The 12,134-nt window shown below is 40.7% G+C and overlaps 1 protein-coding gene across 16 annotated transcripts in view; it reads left to right on the plus strand.

Annotated features, from left to right (window-relative positions):
* Positions 1-12,134, plus strand: part of MPDZ (multiple PDZ domain crumbs cell polarity complex component) — a 140,242-nt gene that overhangs the window by 49,490 nt on the left and 78,618 nt on the right. For all 16 annotated transcript variants that reach the window (XM_089779198.1, XM_089779208.1, XM_089779195.1 and 13 more), the window contains 4 exons: positions 1,164-1,243; positions 3,503-3,649; positions 4,117-4,281; positions 9,272-9,460. In XM_089779198.1, coding sequence (XP_089635324.1) covers positions 1,164-1,243; positions 3,503-3,649; positions 4,117-4,281; positions 9,272-9,460 — 581 coding nt within the window. The remainder of the gene's footprint in view (positions 1-1,163; positions 1,244-3,502; positions 3,650-4,116; positions 4,282-9,271; positions 9,461-12,134) is intronic.

Genomic DNA, 12,134 nt, shown 5'->3' on the forward strand with positions numbered 1-12,134 from the left:
ATATATTAAAACTTTATACTGTCTCTTACCATGACTAGTTTTCATTTTACATCAGCACACAATAGTATAATTTAGATATGCCTATTATATAATATGATTTTGTTACACTGAAAGTGTACATCAGTAATAGAGATGTGGCCGTGTTAGTCTAGTCTAGCTGAAACAAAAAACAGGACTATGTAGCACTTTAAAGACTAACAAGATGGTTTATTAGGTGATCAGCTTTCGTGGGCCAGACTCACTTCCTCAGATCAAATTGTGGAAGAAAATAGGCATGACCATATATAACAAAGGGATACAATTAAATAAAGTGAACACATATGAAAAGGACAAATCAAATTCAGAACTGAGGTGGAATGGGGGGGGGGGTGTTTAAATGTCTGTGAGCTAATGATATTAGAGGTGATAATTGGGGAAGCTATCTTTGTAATGTACATCAGTGTAATAGATAAAAAGAGCATTTAGAGCTACCGATGTTATAGTCTTTGACTCTTGGTTCAAAACAATGGAGAAATTTGCAAAAAAAAATAGAATGTACTTGCAGTTTCTCCATTCATAGAAATGCTGATGGTACAGTAGAAAGTAACCAAAGAGACCCTTAGGGTCTTAGTTATTCAGAAAAGTCAGACAAATGAGGACTGCATTCTTTTGAAGAGAGAAGTTGAAAGAAGCTTCTTGAAGCATACACAGCACTGAATGGAATAAATGAGTTAGTAGGTGCTAAAAGCTGTTCGGGCTAGCTTTAAATATAAAAAGCAAAGACACAAAAGTAGTAGTATTTTTAGGAAGAGGCCTTCACTCTGCGATTATGTAGTATTTGAAATATAAATCTAAGAGCAGCAATAGAAACAAATAGTATAAGTAGTTTTTAAATATTTTGACATGTTATGTAGATGAAATGTTTGTGTGTTGCAGGTAAAACTCTAAAGCCATAATGGAGTAAATTATCTTTCCAACCCTTTTTCCATATTAAAATGTTTAATGTGCATGTATGTTAAATCTAAACCTGGGGAGGAAACACATTGCAAGTTGAAATAATGTATGATAGTTTTTCCAGTATTACGAAATACTGTGCAAGTTTTGCTACAGTCCAGGTACTTTACTCACTATAGAAATAAGATTGCTACGTTTTCACTGTAGTAATCTTTTAATACAATTTCTAGGTTTCCATCTAACTTCCACAGGAGAAGCAGTGTTACAGAATAAATGGCAGAGGATTATGGGTGCAAATTATGAGATAGTGGTATGTAAACCCTAATTATTACTATTAAATGTTCTTGTTAGTACTTATCAGTAACATTTACTACAGTAAAATGTATACATGCAAAAAATGCAAAATTGAAACTACCAACTCACTAAATGTGTGTTTTTTTCCATTTTAAATGCCAAATATAAAGTTGTAATTTTTCTTCTAAATGTATTTTTATGTAGCAAGCCAGACAAACAAAAATAAGCCCAGGCTTCTGAGCTTTTCTGTTTTCCAGAAAATGGATTTTGTGGGTGCTAAAACAATTTACAAATTTAGTGAGTAATTTTGGCCACGTGAAAAAGAAAAGTGTCAAAATGCTTTGACGTTTTTGAACAAAACGTTTTGACACTTTATTTCAGAATAGCATATTGGAAATGAAATGTCATTTCATTTTGAAATTATTGATTCATATCAAATGTTTTGTTCAACCTGAATAAAAGATTTTCATGTTGGAAAGAAAAACATGAAAATATGCAATTTTGGTTCATAATGAACAATATTTATTTCAGGATTTTGTTCTGCTACTGAACTGAAAAATCAGTTAGTCACTCAACTCTACTTCGGGATCTTCCATCTATAGTTTGTTACCAGTGAATTATTTTGATTGATATATGATCAAACTACTGTTGATGCATTTATACTGAAAAATCAGTTAGTCACTCAACTCTACTTTGGGACCTTCCATCTATAGTTTGTTACCAGTGAATTATTTTGATTGATATATGATCAAACTACTGTTGATGCATTTATAATAAACAACAAAGAAAACAATGTAGGGATTGGTTTTTCAAAATTGAATACCCACAAATATACACAGTCAATGACTTCAGTATTGCATATATAACTTTCTTGTACAGTGACTGCATTTAAACAGGCTCAAAGGGGTAATTTTGTGTGGTAACTGGATAATTATGTAACTGTCCATTAATACAAGCAGTTACAGTATTTGTATATGCAATTCTGAATTGATGTAGAAAGAGCCTACCCTCTTGTGCAGTCAGTATAGAGGGAGGCAGAATTTCAGTTTCTGTGCACAAAGACTTCTTCTCTGCACTCCCTGGAAATATGCAGCATCTTAAAGGAGTATGCAGAGCAGAGGAAGGTGAGTTCATGGCTCCGATCTCTTCATCCCCATAAGGGCTGTGTCCAGACTCAAGGGTTTTTTCGAAAAAAGTAGCCTTTTTTCGAAAAAAATTCTCCTGCGTCTAGACTACAGCTGCGTTCTTTCGAAATTAAATCGAAAGAACGCGGCTTTTCTTTCGACGGCGGAAAACCTAATTTCACGAGGAAGAACGCCTTTTTTCGAAAGTACTCTTTCGAAAAAAGGCGTTCTTGAATGCAAACAGGGCTTTTTCGAAAGAGAGCATCCAGACTGCCTGGGTGCTCTCTTTCGAAAAAGCGGCTTGCTTTTTCGAAAGTACTGCTTGCAGTCTAGATGCTCTTTTTTGAAAGAGGCTTTTTTCGAAAGATACTTTCTAAAAAGCCTCTTTTGAAAGAGGCTTGCAGTCTAGACGTAGCCTAAGTGACTAGCAAAGCTGAGATCTGTAAATGTAGTAAATTCCATTTTACAGATATGTTTGGCATATGTCTGCTTGACAGCTCCAGTAGGAAAGTGTCTCTGTAGAATGCCTAACTGTCCATGTCTGTTGAGTAGGAGACCTGAGAGACACAAGGTAAGTGAGGTAATAGATTTTATTGGACCAGCTTTAAGTTCAAAAGTGTTGTTCTTCAGGGCTGGGGAGAGCTCTGTGGAACTCAAAAGCTTGTCTCTTCATCAGCCTAAGTTGGTTCAATGAAAGATATTTTATCACCCATCCCCTCTCTCTGGTATCCAGGGACTAACACAGTACAACAATGTTGCAAACATAGAAGACATTTCCCTTTTAAAATACCATATTAGCCTTTGTAGCTGTATACTTTCTGCTAGATCGAGCCCTTTGATTTTAGCCTTCATTCCTTTTATATGACTTTCCACCTGGATACCTTTCATTTATATGGTAGTCTTTACTACCAGCATTTGCAGTCCTCTAAGTAGAATGGGAAGTTACAGCTGGCTGCTTCTTTTCAATGTCTATTGTTGTGATTCCATCTTGTGTTTGATGTAAAACTAATGAGCAAAGATGCTCTTTCAAATGAGTGAATTTGTAATTTAAAAGCAGAATATATCTGACTACCATTTTTATATGTGAATTTAACTGAAAAATAAAAACGTCTTTTTGTGTGCTGCATAAAACTTTCTCAATATGTTTTTAGGTGGCTGAAGTTAACAAATTTAGTGAAAGCAGCGGGTTAGGCATAAGCTTGGAAGCTGCAGTGGGACATCATTTCATCCGATCGGTTCTACCAGAAGGGCCAGTTGGACGATGTGGCAAGCTGTTTAGTGGAGATGAGCTATTGGAAGTAAGGCAGAATTCCCACTTTATTTTGGATCCCTTATATAGTAAGGTTCTGAAAAGGCAGTCTGATTTCTTACATCTCATTCACTTTTGGATGTGGCATCTCTTGTAACACACAATTCTTTAAATAAAATATAAAAAATGAGCAGCTAGTAGTTGAATTTCAAAAGTACAGTATCTGTTGGGCCAAGAAGTGTACAGACATTCAGGATTTAGTCAAAATAAAATTTAAAGACATTGATTTAAGTTTGGTTTTCATGAAGTCAAGAGACGCTCTCGTTCAATAGGAATTATTTCAGGAGAGTTCGGTGGCCTCTGTTATGCAGGTCGTCAGTCTAGATGCTTAGAGCAGTTCTTTCTGTCCTTAACATCTGTAAATCCATTGAGACCTTTTTTTTATGCCAGCAAGTTTATTCTCATTTTTATTCTTTGTGTTTTTATGGAATATGTTTTGTTCTGTTTTTTCCTCAGGTGAATGAAATATCCTTGCTTGGGGAAAATCACAAGGATGTGGTAAATATTTTAAAAGAGCTGCCTATCAAGGTGACAATGGTCTGCTGCCGTCCCATTGCTCCACCCGTCAGTCATTCAGAGTTGGAAAATCTGACCCTCTCTGAGGTTCAGCTCACAGAAAAGGTACTACTGTTAATTGAAAAAACAGCACCTCATGTATTTGTTTTTATTATAAAATGTACCTTATTATAAACCTACAAGATTTTGTGTTGAAATATTTGAAAGACTATTATACTTTAAAGCAAAATTAGTGATGAAAAGGAGAAACTTTCTTTCAAATCATGTATTAACTCACCAGCACAGATTCATGCAAAAGCAGTGATTGCCTTGCATCATGCCTAAGGTTCAGTGTCTGTTATGGGTGTTTTTAATAAGAGTCAGGGACAGGTCGCAGGTAGTAAATAAAAATTCTTGGAAGCCCGCAACTTGTCCATGACTTTTACTAAATAATAGCTTGGGGGAAAACTAACAATTGGAGCGTTGTCAAGGGTCAACCTCTGACAGCTACTCTAATCCTGCCACTGTTCCTCCCCCCACAGGGAGGGAGAAAGGGGGTTTACCAACCCTGGCTGTTTCTCCATCCCAGGACTAATGCTCTGGCAGCTCTGGACCAGTCACCAAGTGTGGGCGGTCATGGAAGTAGTCATGTAGGTTGAAGAAATTCACAGATTCCATGACTCCATGACAGAATTATGCCTTAATTATGCCCTGTCAAGGCTGTTCCCCACTCTGGAATTTCGAGTGTAGAAGGTGGGGGCCTGAAAGAGACCTTAAAATACCCTCCCCAAAGTCACAGACTTGGGTGGTATGTTGCCACCACCCAAATGCAAAAACCACTTGAAAGCCAGGAATACGCACTTGAGAACTTCTTCCTGTGGGGTAACCCCAAGCTCTTTAACCCTCCCTTAAGAGAGAGTTTAAAAACAAACTGTAATCTCTTAATAGCTCACCTTCAGTTCAAGCTCATAGACATAGAATCTCCTGCCTTCTAAGACACAGAAATGAAATTATAATCTTTAAAACATAATTTTATAAAAAAAAATTATATTTGATAAAACATACTTGGTTGGTAGGTGCTACAGAGCAACTAAAAAAAACCCCAAACAGATTGTTCAGTTTCAGTTACAGTGTACAAGGGGTTTTTTATATCAGCACAGGTAAGTCCCAGAAACCAAGAAAATAACCTGATTGCATCTAACTGAAAATTCCCTGTTCTACTTACATCTCTGTTGTTTCAAAGCTTAGTTTTTCTTTTCTTAGACATAGATATTATTGGGAAATTCATGGCTTATCCTTGCTCATTCCAAACATCACATGCCCTAATTGAAACTGACATAATCTCCTGGTGAGGGAAAATTGCATAATCAAGGTCTAAGAAACTTCCCAGCAGTGTTTTTAAATGAATTTGTAAACTTGTAAATTTGTAACAAATGACTGGAGAATTGCTAGTGTGGTACCTATTGTTAAGAAGTTTTGGAACCATCTATCCTGGGGATTAGAAGGAGCAAAAAACCTGCCTGACTTCAAGACTGCATTTGATATGCTTATGGAGGGGATGTTATGACGATGGCATGTGGCCCATCTGCAAGTCCTAATAACAAATATGTCCAATTGCTAGAGATGGGATGGTAAGTGGGGAGGGCTCTTGAGTTACTAAAGGGAATTCTTGTCCAGGTGTCTGGCTGGTGAGTTTTGCTCACATGATCAGTGTCTAACTGCCATATTTGGGATAGGAAGAAATTTTTCCTCAGGTCAGAGCTCGGGGGGGTTTCACATTCCTCTGGAGCCTGGGCATGGGTTACTTACTGGTTTAAACTAGAGAAAATGGTGGATTCTTTGTCATCTCAAGTGTTTAAATCATGTTTTGAGGACTTCTGTAACTGTCAGAGGTTAGGGTTCTATTACAAGAGTGGGTGAGCAAGGTTCTGTGGTTTGCGATGTGCTAGAAGTTACACTGCTACATAATCATGATGGTCCCTTCTGACCTTAAAGTATATGAGATGACCCAGGGGGTGGCTTTTGTTCTACCAAAATGGGGCTACCTTGCTGTAGCAAAATTTAAGCCATGTGTTTGGTGTAACTTAAATGCATGGAGGATGATTCTGAGCATGGCCTTTTGAACTATATGCTATGCAAATGAGCATATATAACATGATAAAGGGCTATGTTAAAATGTAAATGTGTTTTTCATAAACTCATAGCTATGTGCAGAAGGGCCTTCTAAATATGGAGAAATTTCCCATATAGTAATACCTATGAGGATTTTTCATCAGGAGATCTCAGAGCACTTTCTGAAAGTAGTGAGTATGTCCATTTTACAGATGGGGGCACTGAGGCACAGGGAAATAGTGACTTACCTAACATCACTCAGCAGACCAGTGGCAGAACCACAAATTGAGGCCACATCTCAGTCTAGTGCTCTGGCTGCTTGTTTGCCTGCAGATCAATCCAAACTATATCTGGAATAGCTATACCCATGATCCTGTATAGATCTTGTGCTGTAAGAAGCTCAGTCATTTGAATATAATCTGAGTAATAGTAAAAAGTGGGTCTTGGGCTGCATTAGACAAGTTACAGATTTGTAATATGATACCTCCATAGTAGCAAATAGGATATCTTCATCCGTTGCCATCTTCAAGAACTTTTCTATATCATAAATCTGTAGAGTGGCAATGTGGGTGTCAGTCCATAATTTTGCAGAGTATTATGTGATTAGTGGGGACTCCACCTTCAATGCAATCTTGAGCACCATAATACAGTAAACTTCCAATAATCTGGCACTTTTAGGACCCAAGGGGTGCCAGATTATCAGATATGCCGGACTTTCAGAAGGGGGGGGCTATGAGGGGTCTGGGGTGGGGTGGATGCCCCCCCAGACTCCTCATAGCCCTCCCCTTCCGATAGTCCGGCTCTGCCCCAGGCGTCCCTGATTCAGCCGCTGCTGGTCAGTTTCAGCAGCGGCTGAATCAGGACGCCTGCAGCAGAGCAGCTGGAGTGCTGCCCGGTTGGTCCAGTAGCGCCGCTCCTCGGCGCTACTGGACCAACCCGACAGCACCCCAGCTTCTCTGCCCCAGGTGTCCCCAAGTCAGCCACTGCTGATACTGATCCACGGCTGACTTCCTGGAGTCAGCCGCTGGTCAGTTTCAACAGCAGCTGAATCGGGACGCCTGGGACAGAGCAGCTGGGGCGATGTAGAGTTGGTCCCCACAGTGCCACACCTCGGTGCTGCGGGGACCAACCGGGCAGCACCCCAGCTGCTCTATCCCGGGTGTCCCCAAGTCAGCTGCTGCTGAAACTGATCAGGGGCTGATTCCAGGAAGCCGGGGCAGAGCAGCTCTGCCTCCGGCTTCCTGGAGTCAGCCACTGGTCAGTTTCAGCAGCGGCTGAATCGGGGACAGCTGGGGTGCTGCCGGGTTGGTCCCGCAGCCACCAGGGGCAGCGCTACAGGACCTACCCGGCACACCCCAGCTGCTCTGCCCCCAGCTTTCCTGATTCCTGGTCAGTTTTAGCAGCGGCTGAATTGGGGCAGCTGGGGGCAGAGCAATTCCAATGGTCTGGCTGCCCGGAGCACTTCCGGGTTCCTGATGGTGCCAGACTATCAGGAGTGCTGGACCATCAGATGCCGGACCATCAGAGTTTTACTGTATTGTCATTTGAAAATGAGCCAACTTTAAATCACCAGCCCTACAAGAACTCCCAAGGTGAACTATTTGAAGAAGTTACTGAACTTGTGCAGTAATGGTGATTTTATGCAATATGTGTACCTATCGGTGCTCCACCATTCCCCCTCCCCCTCTCTACTTTAGAGTTCTTGTCAGTGACTCTGGTGGAAAAGGGACTGAGGGAGGTTAGCTCCCATGTGCAGGGACAGTGCATGAGCGGGTCTAATGGACACTGATCTCAAAGTTTTCTGATCAGCAATGCAGGAATGCAAAAGCACCTACAGTGGAGCACCCATAGGAGGACACATCAGGTGAGTAACTTCTTGTCACTGCTCTTGACGTTGCATCTTAATGCCTTGCTGCTATTGAGGTGACGTGTTTGGTATCATTCTTAGGCATGCAGATGGTATTTCAGATTATCAACATAAGTCTAACATTGCCTCTTGTATGTATACCCCACAGTGTTAGAATGTGGTTTAAGGCATAATTCATTACCTTGGAAACTATGTTTGCGAACTTTCCCTACTTAGCATATCTGCATGATAGCTGTTAAGAGTGTTGGAGTAGTGTGTAACTGTTTCTGTAGAAGGAGATTCACCATAAATCTTGACTTCTGTGCTTATTTGGCATATGGAGCAACATTTGTCTTCTGACTGCTAAGCTTCTGTATTCCACTAAAGCAGAGGTGGGGCCACTAACCCACAGAAAAATCAGTTGAGGGCTGCACACAAAAACCCGTTGCTGATGTGGTGTTTTACTGAGGAGAAAGATACTCCCCACATTCTCCTCCCACACCAGAGCCTAGGGGGGCCCTGTCTAGTAGATTTTGTGAGCTCCAGCCCTATGGTGGGACAGTGGCTGGACTGGAGTACCAGCACTCCCCAGTGCAGCTGGGGCATGGGGGGCTCTGAGGGTCTGGATCCAGGCAGGCCGGGGGGCCACATCCAACCAACAGGCCTGAGCTTCCCCACTAAAGGAATGGATACTGTTGCTTTTCTTTTCTTCTATCAAATCCGTTGGAACAGGGTGTAGGTTGCAGATATGAACTGTACATTTTTTCAGATGATATGCAGAAGGATTAAATGTGCAGTATAAATCTGCAGACAGCTAAAGAGAGTGATTAATTTTGCATGAAAGAATCCATTTGAATGCACAATACTCCGTGTTGGGAGTGCAGTTTACTGTGGGTTTGCATGAGTTATGACTAGCATAGAACCTGTTTCACTTTGATATTAAAACACTTGAGCAATGATGTTTAATCCTTCTGCATTAGGCTTATTATATACTTTTGTTTGTTATACTCCCTGGGTAGTCAGCATCATTAGATATAATGGAATATAACCTTTGAGATTTATTTTCATTTTGGTGTGCATCAGTTGGGTACTGGTATAAATGAAATTTTACATATATCACATTAATATTATGGAGGTGGGTTTTCTTTGTCTTTTCAGTCTCATGTAGACCTGGATGAAGTCATTGGCTCCTCAGAGACAGAGGGTACTGGCTTGGAAGTGGCTGATGTGGGTCAGAGTACTGACGAGGTGCAAGGATCTCCTTTGGCAATGTGGGAAACAGAAATACAGCATGTTGAGCTGGAGAAAGGGAGCATGGGCCTTGGCTTTAGCATATTAGACTACCAGGTAATGTCTGTATTCCTGATTGCATGAATATATTTGGTATTGAATATAGATTGCATCCATCTTATAAATATATATTTTATATGTGACGTGAATGAAAACCAGACAATATTCTTATATGTTAAAGTAAGCCGGTAATAAATGTTTCATACTCCTCCTGGATGTTACTCAGATATCTCATTAACAATATTCTTCATTTCTCTTAATATAGTAAAAGCACAGGCTATCCGTTTCTCCCAAATAAATTAATATCCATATAGAGGGCTAGATTTTTAAAAGGCGCTGCTTCCTATTCTGTGAGTGCAATGAGCACAGTTCAGTGAATTCAGGGATTCTAATCATATGATTTGCTTCAGTTAAGCTTTAGTTAAGTTCTGAGAGGCACAAGTATTCGAGTTTGCATTAAGGATGTTAAATTTAGATTAATCTACTAATTGAATAGTCGTTAAAGGTGCCTCCGCCTTTGAAATGTACAAGAGCCCAGCTGGGCTCTTGCTACATTTCAAAGGTGGACATACCACGGGGAACACGGGGCCAGCAGGGGACTCAAGCAGCCCCTGGGGCCCCATGCTCCCTGCTTTTGAAATGTACAAACGGCTCTGACATTTCAAGAGTCTCTTGCACATTTCAGGAGCCTCTTGTACATTTCAAAAGCAGGGAGCGTGGTCCAGTGGGGGACTGCTTGAGTCCCTGCTCGCCCTCTGCTTCCATGATGCTTCTGCTTTTGAAATGTAGCAAGAGCCCAGCTCTTGCTACGTTTCAAAGGTGGAAATGCCACCAGTTTCCCCCCACAGAGATGGTGCTGGGGGGAACTGGCTTTTAAGCTGTCTACCCCCCTTCCTGCCTCTTTCTGATAAGAGGCAGAAAGGCGAGGGGGGGGGGGGGGGAAGAGAGAAAGTGACTAGTCGGGTCACTAGTCCACTATCTGATAAGCATAAACATTCAGAGTTCAACTGATCTTTCTTATGGGAAACACTTGATTTCTTATGGGTAGGCTAGGGAGTTGGTCTTCTCAAAATACACCCCACAGTATTATTTCTTTACATAGTGAACAATTAAGGAACACAATAGGGTAACATTATCTAATAATGGCTGCATGTTCTGGAGATTGTCAGAGAAATGTATAATTCTTGTAAATATTCTGATATTCAATATGAATATATTTCATGTTGAACAGTTCTTTGAGATTTCATGAAATTAATTCACTTCTCTTCGCATATACAATATGGAAAAGTCATTAACAATATTTATGGTTCTTTCTCAGGAATATTTTATATTTATATTTATTTTTTATATTTGGAAGGAATTTTGTCTTTATTTCTAGCAAATTTTCAGTTAATTCTTAATTTTGGCTATAGTTATGGTTGCATTAGCATGGTTTTTTTTTGTTCATAATATTGAATTCCTCATATTGAATAATGGGTTAACTATAAGCAGATTCCTTGAAAAGGGAGATAGTCAGTGTGATGCAGGTAAAATGCAATCCTATTTCAGATGACAGTATAAATATTCTTGGATGAAGTTTTGAGGGATGTTGTCCTGTCAAGTAATGTCTCCAAAGAGATGCGAGTTACACTACACCCTGTAAGACATTAGTGTGTGTGTGTGTGTGTGTGTGTGTGTGTGTGTGTGTGTGTATCCATGGGAGACCTCTATTTTTAATTTATACAAAAATAGAGATTTTTTCATGACGGTATACATACATATATACACACACACACACACACAGGTATTGGCATGATATAATAAGGTAGGGATCCATAAGAGAGAGAGAGAGAGCATGAGAGTGTGCATATATACACATATAATCACAAATCTCTACCTTATTAGGTCATGCTAATTCCCATGGGTTCTTAGAGATCTTGTCGTTTCTTCATATTTACTCTCAAGAGTCACTTGTTTCCATATTTTTTTACTTGTACAATTTGCAGTATGAAGCTAGTACCTTTTCCAGTACTTAATATATTGGCATAGAAAGTTGCTACGGTATCTGGGTTGAAGTTGCTAAATGTGTTGATCTGGGAACCACTATGTAATTTAGTGTTTTAACCATTAAGCTTTTAGAATTCATAAACTTATATGTATTATATAATATCTGTGCTTGACCAGCAGAATTAAAGATACATATTGTGGAAAATTAACATCTGAAATTCTAAATACAATCTTTTTGAGGGAGATTCTGTGCAAAATTGTGCACATAGAGTAGAGTCCAGATTATCCGACCTTCGTTTATCCGACCCTCCGTTTTATCCAACATAGCCATACCACTGCTACTTTGTCTGTCAGTGTGCCCTGGTCCCAGCCCACTGTGGCCAGGCCACTCCTTTGCCTGTCATGGTGATGAGTGCTGGAGGGAATTGGGGGCCTTCCTCTTGGCAGGCGGCAGTTGTAGGAAGGGGTACAATGGGGGCGACACAGGGGCAGCCATGTAGGCTGCTCCATGCTCAGCCAGAGCCACTCTCCAGGGGCTTCCACAGCCAGGCCATATCTGCCTCAGCCGCGCTAGCGATGCTTGCTTGGTGGTGACACGCAGCCCCAGCCCTGCCCGCGGATGGTGCATCCTTGTTCCGGGGCTGCCTGGCCGCCACGTCCTGCTCCTGCTTCTCCCTTTGCGCGACGGGAACTAGGACGGGCAGCATCAGCCCTTTCAAACCCAGCGAGCAGTGGGGACCGGTGC

The sequence above is a fragment of the Pelodiscus sinensis genome, chromosome 6 (assembly GCF_052426305.1).
Source record: "Pelodiscus sinensis isolate ZL-2025 chromosome 6, ASM5242630v1, whole genome shotgun sequence".
Lineage (NCBI taxonomy): Eukaryota > Metazoa > Chordata > Testudines > Trionychidae > Pelodiscus > Pelodiscus sinensis.